The following is a 26,448-nucleotide window of genomic DNA, read 5'->3' as shown; positions in this document are numbered from 1 at the left end:
ACACTCCTGATGTAGTGTCAACTAAAAGACCTTGTTGGAGCAGTTTGAGTTTGGATTCTGTCTTCGTGCCCTGCAGCTACTCCACATTCCCTCTCCACTGCTCCTTCACAACATACAAGTCAACTTTTCTTTTCTTGTCCTGACATAGTCTGAACTCCTTCCAGCCCCCCCCCCATTTTTTTTTTACAGCGTGATGGCTTACAGACAAGCTTATTTTGAGGAGTCAAAGGAGTGTGAGGTGATGGTGTTAGTTTCATGAAAGCATTGAATTAAATTAAGACTGAAAACTGAAAATTGTAATTCTATATCTAATCTAATTGTTTAATCTAAGGTATGAACATATTTTAAAGCTATGGAAACCATAGTATATTACTTTTTATGTGTATGTATGTGTTTTGGCCCACTGTATGTGTATATTACATTTTATAAAACTACCTTTTCAGGCTTTTCACCTCCAAACTGATCTGATGACTCTCTAATTTCTATTGCAAAACATCCCTATAATTCGATGAGCACCCACTGCACAGGGATAAACCCAGCTGTCATTACACTGAACTAGATCTCTACATTTTAATATGTTCTTGGAATCAGGAAACTACTTCTGTTCTTGTCCAAAGTGAATATTATCTATTAAGGCAAATAAGGTTAAGCTCACATGTCAGGCTTGTTTTCTTATTCTGTCATTAGCAAATCGTGTTTGCTGTTAACGCTGGTGGATCATGAAAAATTTGCTTTTCGTTGTTGTTTTACTATAACAGTTATTAGAGGATGGTACAACATTGTGCGTATTGTCAAATCCCGAGTAGGCTTACTCACCTTGTATCCTCCTCATGAGAGACTTCTTCTCCTAGCTTTTCATTCCACCTTTTCTTATTTTGTCCACGTCTGTTTTAAAAGGTCATCTGTCTGGGCCATTTACATTTCAGAAATCTAAATTGTAACAGCTATACAAGTTTATGTCACTATTCCTAATAATGCACCTATATAATCATGGATTATTAAACAATTTAATAACAATATTTTAGTATAAGTAAAAGTTCCACAATGAAAAGGAAGTATTATCAGTGTGTACTTGTGTTGCAGGACAACGCACCAGTGAGTGTTCTATTAGCTATATATTGATACTGAGTGTTGCTACTGATGCACTGAAGTGTAATGTGTCAAGTGTAGCATTCTGATGTCACAACTTGTATCAATGGAATTGATTTTTAGGCTGCAATTAAAGATTTTTGTCATTAATCTTCCAGGTAGCAATTAAACTGTTAATAATCTTACACCATCATTTCCTGGAGCCTAAAGTGATTTCATCTGATGTTTTTTCATGTGCAACTAACAGTCCAGAACCGTATATATATATAACATGTGTGATGTTGTTTGGTTTGATCTGTAACAGTTTCTACACACTGTGTTTTGAAGCCCTAATCTGTAAATTAACTTTTCCCTAAAGTACACAGAAGTGATTGTAGAGGTACTCAGAATATTTACTTTTAGCACAAAAAGTAAAAGTGCACTGATTTCATGTCAGTATATTATACATATTGCTGCATTTATCACTTTAATATTGCAGCTGGAAACAATGGAGCCAATTTTTACAACCTTATATATTGCAGAACAGGCCTTCCAGGCACAAGCAGAGGAGAGAACATGCTTGGCCGGAGCTTCTATACGAGGAGAGTGTTGAAGGTCACAGAGTGGACTCAAAAGACATACAATGGTATATAAAAAGATACAATGACCATAAAAATGATAGACTTGAGTAAAGAACAAAAAAGCAAACACGGTAAACACAAATATATATAAAATATGTGCCCAAACAGACATAAATACATTATCACTACCAAAAATAGATACGAGACAACTACACAGAGAGCTAAAACCCAAAAATAACCCAAAAAAGTGACGAAAAAGTGTTGAACAATGACCAACAAAAACAAACTGTGGCCGACTCATTTCTAGCGGCATTGTGGGGCCTGTATATGAGGAGTGGGGCGGCTGCTTTACCTCTCTGTGCTTAGGGGCCCCTTTTCTCAAGTACAGTAAAGTAAAGTAAAGTAAAGTTTTACTTAAGTAAATGCACTTTCTACCAGTGAACAAACCTAAAGAAGCTTCATAAATAGAAAAAAACTGTGTGTGTGTGTTTTGGGGGAGGGGTGGCTAGGCGGGGTCAAAGGCAGAGGTGAAAAAGGGTGAACTGGGCAGGAATGCAGAGGGAGAAGACAAAAGTCAGAGGGGTTCATTTTGATCTTTCCTACTACTTTAGTTTTTTTGTGTCCACCTCACTTGAAATGTTGGATGACTGCATGTTATGTACGATTATATAACTGTTGTGTGCAGAGAAAAAAAGTGTTGTTCTAGAATTTGTTTCGCAGTACTTTCATTGCAAAAGTGCAGTGTGTTAAAGGGCGACGTCACCAATTTTCAACTTGCTCTCATTTCATTATATTGAAACATTTCTCTGCCTCTAGCTGCAAAAAGCCTCCGGATGATGTCACCCGGAGGAGTTCTTCATCATTAGGAATTCAGATGATATAATCTGGGGGAGCTCTGGAAAAGCAGGTTGACCGTGATTCCAAATTACAAACTCCATAGAAACGTATTATAACTGCAACTAGTAAAAGTAGAAGTACTGGCTCAAATCCCTCATTTCATATTTTGTGGAGGCTTTATTGTTTTTGTTACCTGTGAATCTAACATTTTGTGGTTAAATTTGGGATCAACAAAGTCACAGCCACTAATTACACACTTTTTTTTTTTTTGTAATTTTATTAAGAATCTGAATTTGCTAAATAAATAATGTAATCAGAGAAAGGTGCTGGAGTAAAAACTATTGTAGTGTAGTGGAATAGTTTAGTAGCTGTATATAAAGTAGCTGAAAAAGAAAATCACTTGCTGCTGCTACTGTATCATTTCACGTGATGCAACAATGCAACGAAACTGTCAGAAAAAAGCTTCCAAAGACTACTGTCCACCTCACATACTAATACTTGAATATTAGGACAGAGGTCATGGGAGTGATGTCAGTGTACAGTTCAGCCACAGAGAAGAAGCTTTCTCGCTTCTCATGGAGCCTCAGGATCGTGTAGTATAAGCTCATCAGACGTTTGAAGCATTCCAGTTATGCGCAGCTAGGAACTGAAAGATTAGAGAAAAAACCATTTTATTATGAAAATCACAACAAAAAGCAGTAGAGCTACATTCGTCTCAGAAGTCAGTGGAAAAGATGGTGTCAACTTGTCCCTGAGCTTCACTTAGCTTTAAAGTATCAGTCTGCAGTTTCCTTGTTTAAATACTCAAACCACTCCTGATTGTACTCAACAAGTACTGTGTGTATAAAACCCTGGTGCCACAGGGCTCCACTGTTGTCCAAAAACTATTCACAACACACTGTAGTTCCTTCATTAGCACAAACAATGTAGCTTCTTTTGAGTCAGTCCCACATTCACCCTCACGCTCCCACAATAGACTCATTAGAGGCCAAATGACGATTAATCCGCCGCTGAAAATAGTCCCCAACAAATGCACTATTTCCTGCTGATTTTGTATAAAACTAATAACTGGCTGTTTTAGTAAAAGACTCATGTATATTTGTGAGAGACAGTTTTGATATTTTTTTGTTGTTGTTTTGTTTTACAAATTTACAAATAAAAAAATGTTTCTACACATTTTAAAATCAACAGATTCTCAATGAAGGATTTGCAGACCAGACTGAAGCTGACTGACATGCTCAGATGGACTCTCTCTGTCTCAGGGATTAAGGAACGAGTAAATGTTTTTAAACTTCTAATGAAATATGGTGACTTGACTGTCATTTACAAATTGCACAGTTGTTGTTTTTTTTTTTTTTTAGAGGCGAAAGGAGCATTCACATCCAAAGAGCCTCTAACTCCTACCAACATTTTAGCAAATCTTAATTTGGCTTTTCTCTCTGCTGCATTTGTAGACACTGGGTTCCTCTTCCAGAGTGTCCAGGTAGAAAAGCTGTTGTGTAACACCAATGCCTCCCTGCTGAAACAAACACAGTGAGAGGAACAGTCCTCATTAGTCGTCCTGTACTGTAAAGATGAGGCTGCTCACGCTGAGACGGTCACTTAGTCTGAAAGACAAGTCTTTGTTCAAAACCAAATACTGGGATCCAGGCATCACAGTTCCTCAGGTTAATGAGAAGATAAGAGAAAATAGTTTAACATTTTTCATGCGCATATGCTGACTTTTAGGACTCTTCAAATTCCAAAGCTCTGCTCATATACTGGCATCTTTTATCTTTGGTGAACAGAGCAAAAAACTATATTTGAGTCACACATGTTAAAACATTTGTGTATTTGTGATCATATAAATGTCCTTTAATGAAATGTAGTGTTAATTAAGCTTTTTTTTAATCTCAGAGAGAACAAATTTCATGAAAGTCAATGCAGTTCAGATGTGTTGACTGAATATATTCAAATGCTTTCCATGTGCATGTGCTACAACACAGGATGTTTACTGCTGCACCAATAAGATCCTCCATCAGTTTGTACACAGACTGACTAGCAGTAAATGTCATGTTATTCCTATCATGTCTGCTTAGACAAACTCAGAGACACTTTCTAGCTATTTTAACCTCCAGGCTTTTTCCTCTTTGTGGCTTGAATGTTTACAGTCAAAATAATTCGGGTGATTGACCAGTGGGTGACTGAAGAGGCTAAACGAAGCAGTGCAGTTAGTTCGGAGTGTGTGGGACATATTGGGTGTACAGGTGTCTGGTGTACAGGTTTATTAGTAATAAAAGCAGTAAGTATGGATTTTCATGTTGATAAGCTTATTGGATGTGGGCCAACATGAGTCAACAGAAAAATGAAGCAGCTTTAAATTCACCTGTGCATCATCCCTTCAAGTCATCATACAGGTATGTTAGTGAAATCAATTATTTTTTTAATAACTTAACATTTGTATATTTTCAAGCTAATTTAACATAAACTTTCTAGTTTTTATTCTCAAAACCTCAAACATGAGTTGAGTGAACATATGTTACTAAGTTGACACAAGAGGTCTTTTAATTTAGCCGACACTTGTTTGTAGTTCAACCAACTACCTGAGTCAGATCATTAAATTAAGAAATCATATTTAACCAAACTATGAGTTTACACAACATGGGATATTTAATCGCCACAAAACATTTGGTTTTGTCAGAAAAATAAATTGACCTTTACTCCTATTATTAAGTACAAACAAGTGATGTTTGGACAGTGTAATCATGCACGAGTGTTGTTTCATCAAAACAGCTTGAAAAAATACTCACATTGTCCACAAATGAACAATTTGTTTTTAAAAGAAAGCAGAACAAAATATCATGAGTTCAAGAATGAAAATCTTCTTTCAGTTTCTCCATTTCTACTAATTTGCTTTTCACAAAAGTCTTAAACAAACCGCATGTTAAAATTAAAAAAAATATGCTCAAAGCGTCAAAGGTTCTGGAAAAAAGCTCACAACAGTTTTGTTGAATGAGGTGGTAACATCAAGTCAAATATGCCCATTAATGAAGCAGGAGAAATTATTATTGAAGGATTCAAACTACCAACATGCTTTTTTGACTTTCAGCCTTTACCAAGAAAGTATTTAGCTGTTTAAATATGAAAACACACAAAAGGTCACTCTACTTTCTGCAGCCTATATTCTAGCTGCCACGTTAGAACAAAACAGAACATTGATTCTGATTTTGAAAAAATTGTATTTAAGTTTTACATTGTCATCACTGACCTCAAAATGAATTATAGTCATTTTTTGTCTCCAAAATTTGTATTCATAGCAATATATAAAATTAGAATTCAAAGTACAACTAGTTAAACAATGGCAGGTTTAATAGTAATCAATCAACAGTAATCAGTTAATTCTTTATTAATATAGACATGATTTTTTTCATGTAAACTGTAAAAATAGAAATGTATAAAATTCTTTAAAACATATGAAATACTAAAAAAAAAAGCCAGTCAGCTTCCTGCCTAAATTTAATAATTTCAGTAAACACTTAATAACTTAATAACGAGATTAGTTCTTTTACTTTTCATATTTTAGTGTTGCTGTTGTGTTGATGTGATGATTAACCAGCTGTCCAGCCTCCTGCAGTGGGAAGACAGTTGAAAAGTCCTCATTCACTGAGTTTCAGTAAAGCTACCAAAGCTTTGGTTGAGGTGACAGCAGCGGAAGAAACTGATGTGAGCAGCATGAAATATTATTGTATTTATTACAAAACTCATTTTACTATGCGAGCAGGCGCTTTAGATGCAAAAACGACTGGACCCAAAACATGATGAGCTGAATATTGAAATCCTGTTGTTCATTGGCTTCCTAGAGATTTGTTTCATCATGTTTCACTAACTATTTTTATAGATAAAAACTAACCAAAAATCGGGACAAACCTGGGACAGATTGGACTGTGACGAGGATGGTTTTAAGCTGACAATTGTGAAACTAAATATTGTTTAATTTCTCTCCACTTCAGTGAAGTTGGATGCTTATGTCATCACATCCAGTCTTCCAAAACAGATGACTGACATTTCGTGCATAGGTTTCACTTCCTGTGGTGACATATAGAAACAGCTACTGTTAGTTGAAGAAGCATCACTAACAATAATGGTGGTAATAAATCTTTCATGATTTAAGAAATGAAGGTTTATTTCCGCTTTAGAAAAGTGTTTCTTTAACAGAGTGGTGAGGAAAGTACGTACTACGCCACATGAGTAAATTAAAGTAGAACTCCATTGTAAAATACTACCACTGGATGCAAAACGTACTTCAGGGTAAAAGCCATACAAGTGATACAGTATTCCAGATTATATTATAGCAAGTATTTTATTAGTAAGTCTGGTGCAGTAAAATTGAACAATTTATTCTTTATTTATTGTAAGATTATCATTTTGTATGGAAAATATTAAGTTGTATACTGTTGACACCACTCACAAATGTAATGGAGCAATAATAATTACAATATTTGCCTCTGACCTTTAGGCTACAATACAAGGATGAACGAATATTTAGGTTTAATACAACTGTCTTAAATGCATCCAGTACTTCAGTAAATGAATGTTTTTACATTCTACCACAGACTGAAACTTCTCAATCACTGTTGTTATAACACAGGAGAACAATGCAATTGTTTTTCCTCTTCCAGCCTAATCTATAAGAGTTTCCGTCAGTCTGACCTCTCACCACAACCTGAGATCTGAAAAATCTGTGGGAGGTTCAAGTCTTTCACACCAACACATTTTCACATTCACAGACGATCAAACCAGAGTCAGACTGAACACTTTGCGTCGCTGGAAAATTCACGTGTGGCTGTGAACCATGAGAAAATGTTCTTTATATCGACAGCAGTGTCTGCACAGAGCAGTGAGAAAGGTTTCATGTGGAGTTTAGGGCCTTTATTGTTGAAGAATCGAGCAGAAACTCTGAACTGAATCATCACAGGGGCAAGAAGAAGCACTGTGATCAGAAAGGGTGTAAAAGAACAAGAACAAACCAGAGTGTTTTCTATCACGAACATCCATGAACAAGAAAAGAAACATCAAAATCAACTGACCTGCCAAGGTGATTCTGGAGTAGATATGAGCTCTATGACTGATAGAAACATGTGTATTTCTACGTGAAACACAAAACTAAAACTGGATTAATATCAAATTAACCACAGCTACATGCAGCCTCGTTTGTAATGATCTATGGCAAAAAGAAAAGCACATGAACTTTAAGAAATGAAAATACAACAACAACAACAAAACAACCAGAAATGTTTACAACGAATACAATTTGTCAGCTAAACTGACTAACTGGATCTAGACAGTCAGAGCTAATATATGTTGGACACTAAGTGAGGAGCCGGACTGTTTTTCCTGCTCCGAGCTTCACTTAATTACGGTACAACCGGTCTCTGAGTCCCTGGTGCTGCTCGGTTTCAATTCAGCCTGCAGGTTTTCATCCCGCTGGCTTCGGACTAGATGAGCGAAATAAAATCAATACGTAAGAATTTGAGCGAGTTTAACTGAGACTGAATGAGACTCACCGACCCTGAGCTCGATCTACAGACAAGTCCGTTATCCGTCATGTGGCGACAGGAACTGTGCTGCCTCCACTGAGAACACAACATGGAGAGAGACATGGAGAAGAGGGAGGGGAGGGGGGAAATTAGCCCCTTCTTTTTGCCCCAAGAACAAGGCGGAGAAGAAGAAGATGAACCAACTCCTCCAGAAGAACAATAAACCCTCATGAGTGAACAGGAACTTCTCACTCGGGTTCTACTCTTAAATACTTTTGGCTCAACAATTGTTTTCTAACAATGTTCACGTTGTTTCCTTTGAGATCCTCCATTTTATTTTGGTCTTTGGAAACTACTAAGCTACACACTAAGCTGTTGACGGCGGCTGCGGTGGGATCGTGTCAACGGGCTGCAGGGTGGAAGAATCAGCGTCCTCTGTCTCTGCATTCTGGGCCGCTACCGCCACCAAGCGGGCGCGACGCGTCACTGCCGGCGGGCCTGTGCTGAGGCCTTCCGCTTGGAGGCCTGGAGAGTCGAAAGAGTCCAAAACGGCCGGACGGAGAAAAAAAAAAACGTCACATTATTCTAACGAAACAAAATCTTTTTGTTTGATTTTTTGGGGTTTGAATTTATGTATGTCAAAACTATTTTCTTTTTATTTATTAACCCGCGAAACAACTCCGGTTTATAGCGACTAACTTCCAACTTTTAGGCGTCTATTTACGCTGTCGGTAATCTTTTTAAATCTAAATTAACGAGAACACATCGGTAAATAATTTCCCTAATAAAAGTCAATCGATTTAATTTGAGGACTCTATTAAAATTGCTATATTGAATTTCATTTGCGCAAAACAACGTTTCCGGTACCGCGCGCCAAACGCCCGAGCGGTTGCTAATTAACGCACTCAGTATAAATTAATTAAATCCTCTTTAATTATTCAGAATGACACAGACGTGCTGCGCCGCCTGGTTTAAGCGGCTCTGACACCAGGACCGGACCGGCCGAGGCCCCAAAACGCCCAAAATGAGCCTGGCCATCGAAAAGCCAAACGATTTTATATCACTAAATATCGTCGATGTTGAACCAACTCTGCGACCACCGGTGAGGGGACATGAATTCATTGCAGTTCGCAGCGGACTGTCCCAGCTGGGGACAGGTCCAGGTCTGGAATGAGCCCGGTAAGAGCGCGCGAGTTGGCTCATTCATTTCTCTAAGAGGGGAATCCGAGTGCGCGTTCCCGCTACGGGCACGCTGTTTAGGGGAATATACATTTATAAATTGGGATGAAATTAACTTTAGGGTGACGAATCAATAGTCATAAGACAATAATCTTTCATTATTATTAGTAGTAGATGCATTATTAATATTGGTATTAGTAGTAATTGTTAATAATATTAGGCACGTCCCTGCATAGGGGAAAATGAGTTAATAACAAATAAACTTAAAAGTAATAATCCAGATGCTGAGTTTTATTTAATAAATACAGTCGTGAATATGTCTTCTCGTCCCACAGAAGCTGGTATGTCCCATACATCACCATAACTTGGACCAGTGTGTCTTCGTGGTTTTGCAGACAGAACACAAATGGCGTCAGTTTGGGTTGTACTTCCTCATTGTGTACTTAACCATGTCTTCCTGAACATGGGGGAGGCCTCCTTCTGATTACTTGGCTTTAGTTTTTACTAGCCCTGGGGCGAAGTTGTGGTTGGGCTCTTAGACTCGTACTTACATCATCATCACACCAGCCAGCGCACCATGCTGGAGAATTATTACCAAAGCAATGCGTTCTGGTCCTCGGGATTGCTCCTCCAGAAACTGGAAGATGCTATTACCGTTTGTTTCCCCCCGCTCCTCCTCATCTAGGATGGTATCTTCCAACTCCTAATTTAACTGAAGATACCTGATCCAGGTAATCAGAGGTGTGTAGTTGACCAACAAGCAGAGCAGCAGGGCCTCGAGGAGCAGGACTGAGAACCACCGGGTAGGGAATTAAATGTTAATAAAAACATAGTTAAAATTAGCTAATGTTGTACTTGATTTTTTCAGAACGAAATGTGCAGTTATCATTATTAACAGCAAAATAAATCAGAAGAACGTCGGAGTTTTGCAGCCTGTTAGTTACACTATACAGGTAATTAAGTCTTGTCCAATGCATCCTGTTGTGTGTTTTAGAAAGTAGCACCAAATTTGCAGGGAGCCATCTTTCAGAAGAAAAGAAAAATCAACGTTTGAATTTGAAGATTCAGGAAGGACAACAAAGACTTCTACTGAAATCTTAGGAAAGAACCGCTCACATCAATTGTCAACAGTCACAAGTGTTTCCTTCAGTAGATGTTGCTTTGTATATGCAAGTTTGGGAAACAGCTGGCTGGACACCTTCCAAGTCCTCTATATATTCATCCAAAGTCATTATTTGTAAGTCTCATCTGTGGCTTAAATGCAGAGAATATAAATACTTAAACCCACTAATTCTATGTGATACCAAATACGTGGATGTTTTAATTGCTGTTTTTAAACTCTACACTACTCAGAAATGAAAAGGTTCTGAAAAGAAAGATATTTGGGTTGTTACCTGCTTGTTCTGGAGCTTTCGACCATGCTACACGCGTCTTCAGCATCACGGAACCGCACATGCACAGACTAATGAATACACGTCATTTAAATAACTTCACATGTCCTTTGTAGCTCTGAAAATTGTTCATATTAAAAGGGATTTTTTTTCAAGTCAGAGCCCTAATTCTACTGAGTTGTGAAGAACAGCAGCACTGATTGTGATAATAATAAAACATTTTATTTGTATAGCACTTTTCTAAATACTCAAAGACACTTTACAAGGAGAGAGAAAGCAACAATGAAAATGTCATGAATAAAAATAGAAAACTTTAAAAAAGGAAAATACAACATCAGTAGAATTGTGGGTATTTCAATGAGCACCATGTTAGCAGGCAACCTAAAAGACCAACATACTGGTTGAATGACTGTTATTCATCAACAGATTTGTCTGTCTTTATTTGGATTTATCCAGCCAACCATGACTGGCTGCTTATTGAAACACCCTGTCGCTAGGTGTTAACTACATCTATCCTGCGTGCAGCGAGATGCAGGCATGACGAGTTTTTTTTTTTTTTTCCCTACAGGAAAAGCAACACTGGAGGGTGTGTCGGAGCTGAGATGAGGGGATCCAGATCTGCAGACATACTGCATTTTGGCCACTTTAGCCTCCAGATATATCCATGTTAACGGCACAAACCAGACCCAATTCTGGTGGTGGTGTTACTGGTGATCGTGTGAGCGAGTTGTGATAAGGTTTTGATGTAAAGCGTTCTTTACTTCTTTACAGCCGACACAGCTATAGTTAGAGGGAGGGGGTTGGTGGCAGAGACAGTAATCGTTATTTAGCACTTGTCATAAAGTGCTTTAACGTTAAAGAAAACATGGTAACAGTCAGTTTGGAACCAAAAAAAAAAAAAAATTAAAAGTACGGAGACTAATCTAGACTTGATTCCCAGCCAACGGATCATTAAAAACTACAGTAACAACAAGCCACCAATCGGATGCAAGTTTAGGAAAAAGTGAGCTTTCAGTTGTGTGTTAGAAGAACGTCACTGCACCAAAATGTCCTTATTTAGTGCCTGGGGCTGAGTCACGAGGAGGTCCTGGTCAACAGCAGGGCTTCAGTCCACCAAGAGAAGCTGAACTGGCAGGTAGAACTGTAGTTCCCGGTGCTTGCTGTTGGTGCTGTAACGTCACAGAACGGAAGAGGCTTTTTGAAATAGTCAGGCCATCTCCGAACCCACAATATACACAATGTTCATTCTGGAGTACACTGAAGGGGTTTGTTTAAAATAAAACAAACGAACTAACAAAAAAAAAAAAAAAAAAAAGTTCATGGTTCCTCTATCCCTTTACTTTCCAGAAGCCTCACTGACACAAAAGGTTTGAAGTTTAAAACCGTATCGGACCGAAGTGGGAATTTTGTCACATTTACTCTGACATTGTGACATGGTGGAGCCCTGGAATCCCTGATATTCAGGGTTTGGAATAAAGTTTTGTTAAAAAGAAAAAGGTGGTATCATTTAACATATGGAAAACAGGGCTGGGGAGAGACTAATTATAATGGGAAGGATAAATATTTTCATAACTAGAGTGGGAGGGGGGGGGGGGGGGGATAAGGAGAATAACTCTTGGTGAGAGGACAGATTAAGGGACAGACATTTTAACTTATAACCAGTACATGGCATAGATCATACATAAGGGTCAAGGCAACACATTTCTCAAACCTAACTACTCGGTAATCAATCTCAACTAGTTCTCAATGATGCCCTTCCCCATTCCCAAACTCAATGCTCCAAAGGATGGGTGAGGCGTTGGATAGGCGTCCAAAGTCCTCCATTCTTGACACTGAATCCAAAATGCGTGGGAAGGATGAGGTTGTATGGGAGTGGTGGGGGTGGTGATGGTGGATGCGGCATTAAAAGGTGGTGGTGGGCTGGTTCTCGGGCATCTCATTGATTGTAGAGGGAGCGCTGCTCCCAGGGCATGGGCTGGATGGTGCGTGGCACGGGGGAGGGTTTGAGCGTTGGGGCTCCATTCGGATGAAGAACGTGGCCAATGGGGTTGATGGTTGTGAGGGGCCGCTGGGGGGCCAGAGAAAAAGCATCCTGGTGCTTTGGCTGTAGGAGAAAGTGGGGAAGGGCAGGAGAGATGAGAAAGATAGACAAAGAGTTACGTTAGAGAACAAGAAGCCTAACAATTAGGACGGTGGAGTGACTGCAACAACACCAGATGACCTGATGAAATTCCAATGGATGAGGAAAAGTAAAGGAAGAACAGAACAACTCTGCTGTCTGGAGAATCAAGCAAGAACCAGTGAGGACAATAAAACCAAGGGCGAAAATACAGAAAGCAACAGTGAAGTTGTCGATACAGAACATGTAGAGGAGCAGAGCTGCACAACCAATCTTATTTTATCTGCTGTCATTTAGACCTTTTGTGACCAATGAAAAATCCAATCTATGTCATCAATTATCATCTGATACATTTTGTTGCTTTTAAGTTAAAAGTATTTCTGTCTATGATAAAATAAAATTCATGTGCAATCCAAACATCCAGATGCGCAACACAGACCAAGTAAATGATTAGTGAGAAATCCAGGACTGAGTTAATGGCACAGCCCCAAGTTAGTGTTGTTAGAGAGCTTCCTACCGCCAGAGAGGTTCTACAGATCAGAGCTGAAAGTGAGGACTTCCTTTCAGGGACAGTGAGAACTGAGACTTTCCAACCTACATCATGACACAACCCTGCTGCAGAATAGTGGGGACTTTTTCTAAAATGCTATTAAAACAAATCTTTATCTGACACAAGCAAAAATAAAAGATTTTAAGTAGATGTACTGACCAGTGTGATTTCAGTGTATTTACATAAAATTTAGTAACTTTTCACTGTGGAGTATAACAAATTACACAATTTGCTCTGTGTATCAGGTGTCTTTCACCCCTTTCTTACCCTCTCTCCTCCTACACGGTCTCTCTGCTTCTCCATTCTGCAGAGACATGAACACAGCCAAAAAAGTCAGAAAGTGGCATTTTCTGTCAATATTCATTTAACATCTGTGAGCCAGGCTTCCAAAATATTTGTGTGGTAGAAAAACCAGATTACGCTTGCACTGCATGTATGTTCTGTACAGATGAACCATAACGGGTAGGACGCTTTCTGTAGTCAGCCAATTCACATTTTAGCTTGCTTTTAAGACAGCACCTGTGATGAGTGTGCGTCAGTGCCCATGGCATTGGTGACTTGTATATGTATGTTGAATATGTGTGCAAGAATTCTGTGGATATTTCTGATATGGCCAGGATTCATTCAGCATGTGCTTCAACAGTGTGTTCAAATGATCTACTGCAATCCAGATCCATCTCCTACTGAAATTGCATGGAGCATCATAAAGAGGAGAAGGCAACCACAGACTTGCATCCAGCGAGAATGGGCAAATTTTCCACTACAACCATTAGTATCTTCAGATCCCAAAGAATTAAAAAGTGGGGTTAAAAGAAAAAGCGATGTAACAAAGTGGTTAAAATGCCTCTGTCCCAACGTTTTCGTGTGTGTGTTGCATCAAATTCTTGTCAAATTTGTGAACAATATAAAAAGTATGGTAAGAATAAAAATACTTTATTTGTACTTTTGTCAGATAAAGGTATAAAAGAATTAACAAGTCACACTTTTTATTGAATTTTAGAAAAAGATCTAACTTTTCTGCAAATGGGGTTTTGCTGGTGATTTAAGTCACATCTGATGAGGTATCTTGAACATCTTCTTTGGCTGACGAGCTTTAATTTTAGGCCAACTCGTTTATGTGTAGCTCTCATTTACTGCAGCCACACAACACAGAGAGGCAGTTCGCTCCTAATTCTAAATCATTACCAAATGGTGTATGAACAATATTTCCATCTGTGCCCAAATACATTTTAAGAGAAAACAGCTGAGGAAACTGAGAAGATCTCAGAAAAAAACCTGTCCACCAGGCGTCTCTACTGATACACTGAAATTTAACAAATGTCTGAGCAAAGGCTCCCAGTGGACACAAAGCATTCCAACACAAGTCCCTCGCTCCTGATGTTAGTAGGCAGATAGGGAGAAGGCAACTAGCCAGCAGTTAGGGGACAATGTGGCGGTTCGCTCTCCTACCATGGGGTTGGCGCTCAGCCTAGTGTATCCCGAGCTCATCTCCTTTACCTCAGGCACCAGGGGCTGAAGCAGAGAGTACGAGGACGGGGTGGCGCTGGAGGAGGAAACATGTTTGGAGGACGAGCTCCTCATGTTTTGCTGGCTGCTTTGGGAGGAGACAGAGTTGGGACGGCCCTGTTGGGAGACAGAAGATCAACACACCCTCTCATAGCAACTACACAATTATAAACCTGTAATGATTCCCCAGGGTTGATCCTGCTGCTGTGACCGGATTTCTCCTCTGTACCTGATGCGCGTCTGGCACAGACTGGCCGGTCACGCCGCCACCCTGTCCTCCTTGAGACATTGGTGACACACAGTGGGAGGGCAGAGTTTCCTGCTGGCCGTGTCCTCCATGCTGTGGTTGCATCATGGAGTTAGCACTGTTCTGCTGCTGCTGCTGCTGCTGCTGCTGCTGTTGCTGCTGCTGCTGCTGCTGACGGCGAGGAGTGGAGGAGAAATTGGAACGACGACCACCAGACTAGACAGAAGGAGGGGTGGATTAAAAAGACAGGAGGGAGAGTGACATTTTAAAATAGCATGTCTCACGATATAGATTGTTCACACCACATGCATGCTAGTAATGCACAGTTTGTGACCAGAGATATTTAGATAAAGCAGAGGAGAGATGACAGATGAATGTGATGAACTGGTGTCACTGAATCAGTGACAGGTCAGTGTAAAAGTTTACATATTTCAGCCGTGTCACAGATTCACTACCTTTCACTAACCTGTCTGTAAACCTATTGATATGAGGGGATGGAGTGATCAAATTGTACACACATACACACACACACACACACAGACAAATACACTCAACCATTTAAGTCTGCCACATCTAGATTTAATAAACCATACCAAATGTTGACTTCCATTATTAACATGAATCTACATCTGTCTTCTTCTAACCATACCAAGTACTGAAGACACGTCATCTGACCATATGATTGCTGGGAGTATAACATCTTCTCGCTGACCTTCCCCTGAACATTTAGGGCTACAGTAAACCTGAAAGCTTCAACTCTGCCTCACTGTGCCTCTGAAAGTTCATTAGCTTCACAGAGTACTTAGACCCCCTCACTATGTTTGACACGATTCAAAGGCTGGATTCACACAAAGTGCTTTAAATCATCTTCAGTTGCGATGAGTCTGAACATAAAAATAATTAAAAGAAAACTTGATCATGACCTTGACGAGGGTGCCTAAGCAAAGGGTCCACTCACTGGGAAAGGAAAAATTTCAGTTTTTGATTTTAATAAAAAGTTCTAAACCTATACAACATAATGAAAAGGGGAAAAAAAAAAAAGGGAGGTACTTTATGAAGAGGTACTTTATGAAGAGGTACTTTATGAAGAGGTACTTTATGAAGAGGTACTTTATGAAGCCACTATAAGCCTTTTGTGATGAAGTAAAGTCTTAACTTGATAATTTACATTTTACACACCTAGTTCCTGCCACAACAAGATAATTGAATTAATTAATTAATAAAAAAAAGTATAATTCTTTATAAGACATATATACACATTTTAATTACACAAAAAAATTGCATACAGTTTACCAATTAAGCAAAACAATGACTTAAAACAAGAGAAAACTATGTTAGTTGTCAGCGGTTGACCAAATGATGGGTTGGACAATCAATTAGGCTAATTTAGCATTTTTAATTAATCAGCATTGGGAGATGCCTGCACCCACGAGGCAGATTAATAAAATATCTGTGCAGAGATACCTGCAGTTTACCGTGTGTGCATTTCACTTGCACATGCGACTAAAATCAACGCATGCGAATGTGTAAAATTATTTGTGCACATAATATTTGTGCCTGTAACGCTGCTGAATGCATGTTATTGGCACTTCAGGAGAATAGTGAGTGAGATTACCAGACCAGGACACATAGTTCATGCTGCAGTCTGTCCTCTGTGTCCGGTCTATGTGATTGAGTGTAGCCCTTAACGGCTCCTCATGCAGAGCGGGGGGGGGGGGGGAGGAACAGAGGGAACCCAGGTGAGGAAAGACTTAATGGCTTGGCCTGTGATCTCTCACCTACAGTTGCAATAATCACAGCGAGGGGGCTGGCTGATCGGTTCTTACTAAGAACACGCTAAAGAGAAAGCTGAGTGTGTGGGCTACTGTATAGTAACGTTTAAGCTGAGCAAGTTCTACTGGACTTTCTGACTAACAGCCCCCTCCCAGTAGGGTACCTCCTTAGCAGAGAGTAACATGACAGAGAAAGAGGGGGACAGAGGTTCAGTGATATTCAGATTTCTATACTGTTCATCATTTAAAAACCTATTCCGGTGATTAATGCAAAGTTTATTTGTTCAAAAGCAAATCAATTGCAGCTACTGTATGATAAATATAGAACATGCTGCAGTTGAATAGAGATAGAGATAATTATGTATTTAGCCTAGTTTCACTGATGACGTTTTTCCTTTAATAATAATAATAATAATAATAATAAATAATGATAATAAGGAATTAGAATTTTCTCTTTCAGGGGGGCACAACCCAGTGTCTTGGGATTATATTATTTTGGGATAATACATGCAACAGGCAGACACATACTTTTAAAGCTATCATTATTATCTACAGTCACATGACAAAGTCATGGCACAGATTTCCTGTTTCTCTGCATAAAATTGCAAACAGTGCACTTAGTTTAACGCTACCATGAGGATATTATTAATATACGTCTGCTGCTAAAGAGTGAGAATAATTTTCGATTCACAAGCCACACTGTAAGAGACCCTTCCCATCAGAGGCAGGCACAATCAGCAGTTATACATCCTGACCATCATACTCGTGTATGAGTTCCTTCCTCATAGCTAAACATCAATCCTCTGGCTTTTGCCTCACACACAGATACACACATTCACTCTCACACCAACCTGGTTTTTGGCCGCGGCGCTGCAGCGGTGCTGGGCCAGGTCCAGCATGGTTCGGTAGCTCTTAAAGCAGGACGGGCAGTTGAACCGGTTCTTATGAACCGACCCCACACACACACACACAGACACACAGACACACATATAAATTTGGATTACTGTACTTGTGAGGACAATGTCTGATATCTGACTCCTGACACTTTCCCTAAACTTAGCCTAGTCCTGGTCTTACCCTGTCACTACAGGAAAGCTGGCAGCAAGTTCTACAGAACATGATCGTTGTAAAAACTGGAGCTGGAGAGAGAACAGAGGATCAAGGAAAATGTTCTACAGTATTTTACATGTATTTACACACACACCCACGTACAAACACACACACCTACTGCAATTTTTCATACTTCACTAGAACTAATACTCAGATGTGAAACAATGTCCACAGCAACATTACAGTCTGACAAAATCCCTTCGATGACATCTTCAGCGGGAGCACGAGTTTACTTTACTGTTATTTTCTGTAACACAGTAAAGTGGCAGAGTAGGAACTGAAAGGAGTGGGCATTTAGGAGGGAAGTGGAACTGATCTATTGGAGTGTTACATTATTGTCTTCCTCCATGAATGTGTGATGTTGTGGTCACAATAAATTAATGCAAAGTCAACCAATCCCTGTGAATTCTGCCCGCCAACACAATTTTGTCTGATCACTGCTACTTTTCTGTAAACTTCACCTACACTCTCTCTTCTTCCTGATTGCCTCACACCAGAGGTGCAAGTGAAAGACTGTGTGTGTGTGTGCACCACTTGAAACAGTCAAAACAGTGAGGTTTATTCTCAGTGGAACAAGATACCTTTGATTTTTAACAAAATCCTGGAGGGACTGAATATCAGCATAAATAGCGTTTTTCAGTGGAAGTCAAAAGTAAGTTGTTACTGTCAAAAGGCAAAGAATAAGAAATTTGAATTAGTACATTTTGGTCCTAGAACAGGTCCTTTAACCTGTTCCACTGTTTCTGACTTCAGGTGAGTTTGGCATCAGGGTTTCTTTTTGAGTATCCAACAATCAGCTGCAACCTCAGCAGTAGTGGTGCTCACAGTGTCATGGAGGACAAGGGTCAGCAAGGTCACTGAGCAAAACTTTATAACAAATTCTATAGTCAAGTGAAAGTACAAGTATTGGCCTTTAAAAAACAAAAACACTTCAAATCGTTTACTCTAGTACAACGTGGATTATCTGCATTTTACAGTACAAAGGTGAAAAGTACTCACCAACATTCCCAATTATGGTCATTATCAAAACATGCACAGTTATTAATAAAAAAAAGGTCAAAGTTGATGGAGTTTATTATAACAACTTTATGTGTAGCATTTATTAATTCTTAATATTTTGTAAAACCCCAAAAATAATAATAAAATAATTATTTTTTAAATCTTATTTTTGTAACCAATCCTAACTTGTACAATTCCGTCAGAAAATTAGACCCACTCCCTTTTCACACAAAGTTTTTTTTTTTTATAGATACAATTTTTCGAATAATCCACACACATAAATAGTGATCAAATAAATGAATTCTCTGGCTCTACCAGACTTTTCCGAACACATTGGACCAAAAAAATATATATAGGAGCTACTCCTTTGCAGAAATATTGCTTTTTGCATTGCAGATGGAACAAGTGGGTGATACCATGTGTTATACTGTCAACAGCTCATGTCAAAGGCAAAGTTAGCAGTGACAATTAGTGCTGTACAAAGAAAAATCGAACCTTCAAAATTGAGAGTGAAAAAGATGGAAGGGGGAAACATTTGCTCTGGCTATTGCAGGAACTATCAACAACAATTACTGTAGCAATAAATGTGTGAAAGTTTCAACCAGGTACTGTGCTGGTATGAAGAGGGGAATACTTATTATACTTATATAATAATATATAATTTATTACTTAAGGAATAGAAAACAAGGTCTATAAAACTTTCACTGACAATAGTCCACTACGCCCCACTTCCTCCTGTTTAAAAAACAGCTAGGAACAATGTCTAGGTGTTTTGGAAAATTACCAATGCTTTTTTTTGTATGACTGATAGAAAACACAATCAAACTATTTATAGTAGCAATAATATTGTATCCCAACATACATCGTTCCAAACACAATCCCGTCCTATGTCACGCATTAAACCCACTTCTCCCCACAAAACAGATCTCTGCCCTCTACCTCTGTGTGTTTCTCTCACAAAGACTGACCCACAAGTTGTCATCGTGGGCTGAAGAGGAGGTTACCATCTGAATTATGCTTCAAAGTACTCCTGCTTTTGTGTCTGGGGAGAAGGGGAGTCTCAAAAACAGAACTCTACACAACCTCTGATTCTCACAAAACATAGTTGTGAAATTAAACAGTAGAAAGTCATTCATTGGAGTCCTATTGTGAATAATTAAAGGAATAGTTTGGGATTTTTCAACCAGGTCTTAATAGGAACTTTATGCATATGGAACAAGCTGGTGGTTGTTAAAAGTTTTCCTGCATCTTTCCACCTGGATCACAACTACACCCTAAAAAACAAAAACATTAGAGCTTCAGTTCACATAAGACACATAGCAAACTTCTGCTGTTTCCTGGGTTTCACACACAGGCTCAGAGAGAGATCTCCTCTGGACTAGTGCGAATAGTGAAAATACATCATAACCAAATGTCTTAATCAAAACCTGACTTGGTGAGATAAAATGTGCAATACAAAAGTTTGGTAGCAACAATAATAATATAAAGTCTATTTTCTTAATTTAACAGTACTGATTCCATAACCAATACTGTTAAAGCTTTTAGACCCTCTGATCTTTAACAATTTAGCCCTGGGATTTCAGTCCCAATCCATAATAACATTGTCAGAAATGGTAAACAGTAACAATATTTTGCAAATTTAACTAGTAAATTAATTTTACCTTAAGTTACATTGATGAGATGGTTCCCATCATGAGTATCCCAATTTGAATCTTCACATTTGTCGTCACTCCATGTTCATTATGTGTGTGTGTAAAACCTGAACCTAAATTACTTTACATTAGACGAGTCCCTCAAGATCCCAAGAACTTCATGCTGTGACTGTAGTGTTGCCACCACGCCCCGTGATGCAGACCCACCTGGTTAGATGCAGCAGCAGTGCACCGGTGCTGGGCCAGCTCAAGCATGGTCCTGTAGCTCTTGCAGCAGGAGGGACAGTCGAACCGATTGGGTCCGTCATCATGGATCCTCTGGTGGTTGCGAAGGTACCGCGCAAGGCGGAAAGCTTTCCCACACAGGTCGCACATGTAGCGCTTTTGACCATGAATTCGCATATGGTTACGCAGGGACATGTAGTTGGTGTAGGGTTTACTGCAAAAGTCGCACCTGTTATAGAGACAACAAATAGGTGGAGATAAAAGGTGAAAGGGGACTAGGACACATCAGGGAATAAACCAATGCCACTATTTACAATCACTTATAAGGAGTGAGGTGTTGTTTTAAGAGTTTTGTTTTACTTTAACATTTTGGCCCTAACTTTATTTGGCATAAAAACAGACAATCCCTCTGTCTACACATCTAAGATGGTCTCGTGTCCCTACCTGAAGTCTCCAGTCTTGTGGGTGAGCTTGTGGTTGAGCAGGGAGCTAGCATGCTTGTATGCGCAGTTGCACAGATCACAGACATATGGCCTCTCATCAGATTCCATATCATCTGATGCTGTTGTTGTGGGCGCTGGTGCTTGAGACTCCATGGAGAGACTGGAGCTGGAGAGTGACGCTGACGAAAGACTGGAGCTGGAGAGGGCTGTTGAAGATGAAGGAAGCTGATTGCACCAGCTGATGGTCGAACTCGGCTGTAATAGAGAATAGGGAAATCAACACCACCAACTCATTCATAAGTAAATCTTCATCACTAAGTAATTTATCATTTTCCTTACTGTTGATATTTTTGAAGTGTTATGACATATTTAATTTGACTTCATTTATACAGTTAGGTCTTAAAATGTTTGGGCAAAGGACACAGATACTAATCATCACCATCAGTTTTTTGGGTTCCATAAACTAACTAAGTGTATTTGAAATGAAACAACCAGAATTAGCCGTAGACTTAACTGTAATTTAAATATATATATTTATATTCTGCATACATTTTTATATATAGACCATCTAGTGATGTGAATCAATAATCAAATATTTGATTATTCACAGCCATTTATTCTTTTATATCATATAGAAACATTGTTTCTTTGTTTATTTGAGTCCTCTGATGGCATAACTCAAAGCTAGTTTTTGGCTTTATTTTACAAAGCTGGACAACACAATGTAAAACTCATTATGTGGAATGAAACCATCTTTCCTACGTTCTCCCAACAGAATTTACGTCAAGATTAGTCAAACAATTAACTCTCAATGCCTTGTTTATTCATCCTCCAAAATACTTGTAATGCCCATCTCTAAGACCATCAATATTTTAGAGGTTTAAAAGTAACACAACAATTATTAATATGCCTTTTAGTTTAAGTCTTGGTTGCAAACCCTTTGCAGATTTTTAGGTTTACATTGAGTGAATTGTGTAGTAAACCCCAAGTATTTTCTCTGGCAAAGTCTTGATTATTAACTTTAGCACTGATACCACCAATGTCTTAGAGGCTGATCTGATTAGAGGTCTTGATCTAAGCAACTGTCATAGAGTTTTTTCTTCAATAGTAATTGAATGCTTCTCCCAAACACCACAGCCGTTTTCCAGTCTTCAGGGCCTTTTAGTGACTATTGATTTCTGTATTTTTAAGCATGTACCAAATAGATAATATGCTCACACCTTATCTCTCTGAATTTTTTAGTCTAATGATGACTTCATGTTGACATTACTAATTTCAAAGACAAAACTTGAATTCAATTCCTTGTTTTATCTGCTGATTTGTTAAATAATTAAAAAGGGAATAGCCTAACACATCCCTGGCTTTGGTATATGCAATTACTTTTTTGAGTCACCCAACTTTGGCTAAATAAAAAAAGGTTATAATACCTAAACAGTTCACACAATTCAGACAGCCCCTAACCCTTAAATGAAAGCTGACAGTCTATACTTATGGCACATTTTCACTGTTTTATTTTAAACTGCCTGTGGTGGTGTACAGAGCTAGAATGATGAAGAGTTTCACCGACCAGCACTTACAGTCAGACTGTAATGTAATGCATATCCATGAACTTTAAAGAAATTTAACAAAGGGCTTTAAAAAAAAAACTAAAAAAAAAAACAAAACACCATGCCACTGACAACAATGGTAGAATGTGAAAGAAAAGCTTGTTCTCATACAGCAAATCTGCTGAATGTGATGTGTGATACATGAAAGAATCTATAAAACATATCATCAGATATTCCATAGATAACAGGGTAAACTAAGTTGTGCTGTACATGACAAAAAGTGCAACCAAAGGAAAATATGTAGCCTTGGGTAAGCAAAGCATCCTATTACAAAGACAGTACCATCAAGCACCTAAAAAAAAAAAACTTTAATCCAGTAGTGACCCTTATCTCTCTTTGCTCATTTTCACACAGACCCAATTTATCTGCCCAGTTAGTAAATTGCATCTTTACATGAGCAAACCAGCCCTAACTGCAAAAATGGCAGCGAGTAGATCCCATCATACTGGCCCAAGTCACCTTAAGTCCCGAGTGCAGTGAGATTTGCATAAAATGTAACCTTTTTAACCTGCCTATTTAATGTAGCTGGGGAATTTTGGAATTAGTCCCACAAATGGCACACAATTGCAAGTCCCATTCACAATTAATGGCAGCTGTCACCGGCCACGTTCTTAAAATCTATATGTGTAAACAAACAGCAACAAAAAATATGACAGGCTGTGACTGACAGCACATGTACTGCACACTCATAATGTAAATGCACACACAATACAGACAAATAAAAAGAACATTACAAACAAATACACAACAACCCAAGTTAACCAGGTTGACCTCCTGTAACAAACTAATTCTGCTATCAGGACAAACAGTCCTATCAGTATGTAATATGTAAGACAGGTGCGTTTAGTGTCCCTCAGGCACGTCTGCCTAGTGGCAGTAATATTTCTGCATCTTCACCATATATTACATCACATATGTATGATCACATTTTGCAATCCACTGAGTTCTTTATCGGAGCACTGACATAGCCAAATCATGTAAAAAGATCTAGTAACACCGAAGACAAAAATGTGGCAATCTGTCCTTAAAAACTCAGTTGACAATATGATTGTTAATAAGTCTAATTCATTAAGTCAAAAATTAAACCCTTTTGTAAGAACCTACTTCTCACTGACCTCTAAGCCATTTCCTTACCAAATTCACCAAAACATTCATAATATACAGAAACAGCTACTATGAAAGACTTTTGTGTGGCTGACACGGGAGTAGGCTGTTATGTCCACCCACATTCAAATGGAGGAGAATGTGAAGATATATAAATCAATATGTGGTTCCTGTGTGAGCCGCTCAGATAATCTGTGGGCTGAGTGACCATGAGTGAACCGCACAGTCTGGCATCACAAAGAGGTCTTTCAAAGTCCTCCGCGGGGCGTCTTCCGCTACAGTTTCCTGAGTGGCAGCCTGGCCGTGTTTACTTTACGCCTTTCGGTAACAATATAGCAGGCCTCATACGTACAGCCCCACATTTGCTGCTCATATAAAATCATTATGGGCCCAAATACTGGCGCTTAACGTCAAAAGCAGTTTTATGGAGAGAATGCAAGGAAGGAGCACTGCTTCCCAGCACTGCCTTGTTTTGCAGTCTCTGTTGTACGCTGAGCTACTCAGGCTGAAGCAGCCAGTGTTGCCTGGTGTTAGCCTTAGCTCGGAGATGCCTGTCTTCATTGAGCCGTGTTTTTACCCCACACCTCTGTGGGACATCTCCAAACCTTAGCAACGACTTTATGTTGCGTAAACACTTCCAGTGTCCTCAAACTCCGTTGGGTGTCATCGGTGCAAGTCAGTGTGCAGTGCTCACAATTTATTAGCCATGTAGGTAGCTCGACAGCTAAGAGCCACATTAGTTAGGCCATGAACCGCTCAACATGATTAGCTAGCACGTTAGCAGAAAGCTAAGGTAGCTATTATGTGGCGTTAAGGTTAGCTTCACATCAGCCGGCGTTGCTAAACTACATTACAGACATTCACCACGTCTTAAAAGAGACGCCTCGCCCCCTGTTTCTGCAGTAAAACAATGCTCCATTAGCTGTTTCATACAGCTACTTCTCGGCTGGGCTTGCTAGCTAACGGTAGGGGCAGCTGGATTTCTTACCCCGGAGTCGTTGGGATCCTTTTTCCAGAACAATTGAGAACAGTGGCCGAAGGATTCTGTCGATGTCACATAATTTACTCCGTTTCTGTCCTGAAAGTCTCCATGTGTGTTCCCGGTATTTGTCCTGGCATACATCGTCGGTTTTCTGATTCTTCGACTTTTTCAGGTTGAAAAGAAACACGGCCGCTTTGTCGGGATCTTCTTCCGAAAAGAAAAATATTTCTTCTGTAAAATGAGCATTTTGGCGGCGGACATTTCTAAGCATGCAAGTCATTACTGCCCCCTGCTGAACTGGAGTGGGAGAGTATGTAAAACCCGCAAACGAAGTTCAAATCTGAATAAAAAGTAGTTATTCTGCTGTTTGACTTGGCCTTTGTTGTATTATTAAATATTCTTTTGAATAAAAAAACTTTTATTCATTTGCTCAGTTTTTAATTATTTCAGTAAAAAAAATTTATTTATTTTTTTGTGGAACTGTACCAACACTGCCATCCACTTTTTTAGATCTTTGATCACAGACCAAAGTATGGATGAAACTTCAGATAGTTCAGATAAGAAAGAAAGACAAAGATATATATGTGTAAGCCTCATTTGTACAACAAATGAGTTTTGTTTCAAATATCCCATGACAAAATTCTGTAGTTCTGGAACATAGGTGATAAGAATATACCATTTATTAACTACACGTAAAACCCTAAGTAAGACTTTCATTATAAAACCTTGGAAAAGAATTGGAAAAGCTTAAATATAATTTGACAAGGAAAACTTTAAATATTTGTTTTGTTTGTATAACAAAAACAGGGGAAACAAAGTTTTGTTGAAGTTTCAATTAGGTGAGACATATTATTCTAGTTAAGTCTGGTCACTTACAAGCCAGGTCAAGTAACTGAATCCCATTTTCCAGTTAAATTGTAGCCGGATCCATTTGTTGCTTCATATTTTAAATCTATCAACAATTATTTCTTTAACAGGGAACACACATCTTTAGAATTATAAAGATTGTAAATAATAGATGACAACTTTTACATACAAATCACCTCCAGATAAGGTCTGAAAATATTTTATTGTAAAAAGTTTATTTAAAGAGGCAGAAACAGTGTTGGAGTGGTCTGTGTTACTGCCTCATAGCTAGGAGGTCCACAGTTCAAATCCCTAGCTGACTGCGGGCATTTAATTCACTTGAGTTCAATTGAATTCAACTTTATTTATATAGTAGGACAATTCTCAACAAAGTAATCTCATGGCAATTTACATAATAAAGTAAAGACTATAAAGACATGTAAAGAAAACCAAACAAATCCCCCTTGAGCAAGCCTATAGGCAACAGTGAAGACAGAAAAACTCTCTTTAATGGAAGAAACCTCCAGCAGAACCAGGCTTAGGGTGGGCGGCCATCTGAATTGACCAGTTCAGTAGAGTGGAAAGTGGAGAGAGAAAAGAAAAGAGCAACAAGAAGCAAAAACAAAACACTGGGCAAGTTGATAGGAACAGTAGCTGCCTACTAGAAATCAAACCGCTCCAAAGACGAGAACACCTACAAAAAGGGACAGAGAG

General features: G+C 38.9%; 1 protein-coding gene across 4 annotated transcripts; it reads right to left on the bottom strand.

The window, feature by feature from the left end:
* Positions 1–10,772: 10,772 nt before the first annotated feature.
* On the bottom strand, positions 10,773–25,119 carry LOC137099999 (zinc finger protein 646-like). Of its 4 annotated transcripts, XM_067477538.1 has the most exons (8): positions 24,895–25,119; positions 21,197–21,450; positions 20,735–20,981; positions 17,618–17,707; positions 14,977–15,210; positions 14,691–14,864; positions 13,509–13,545; positions 10,773–12,676 (listed from the first exon to the last, which is right to left on the bottom strand). In XM_067477538.1, exons 1-8 carry the CDS (start codon positions 25,027–25,029, stop codon positions 12,309–12,311), a joined length of 1,539 nt encoding a protein of 512 aa, XP_067333639.1. In that variant the 5' UTR covers positions 25,030–25,119; the 3' UTR covers positions 10,773–12,308. The 4 variants fall into 4 exon arrangements, with proteins under 4 accessions (XP_067333639.1, XP_067333640.1, XP_067333642.1 ...); XM_067477539.1 differs by lacking the exon at positions 17,618–17,707 and having other exon boundaries at positions 24,895–25,118; XM_067477541.1 differs by lacking the exon at positions 13,509–13,545 and having other exon boundaries at positions 12,364–12,676; positions 14,739–14,864.
* Between the last annotated feature and the right edge of the window lie 1,329 nt (positions 25,120–26,448).

This window comes from Channa argus, chromosome 15, assembly GCF_033026475.1.
Source record: "Channa argus isolate prfri chromosome 15, Channa argus male v1.0, whole genome shotgun sequence".
In the NCBI taxonomy this organism is placed as follows: domain Eukaryota; kingdom Metazoa; phylum Chordata; class Actinopteri; order Anabantiformes; family Channidae; genus Channa; species Channa argus.
Note: the sequence above shows the minus strand (reverse complement) of the source record. Positions and strands in the feature narration are given on the sequence as shown.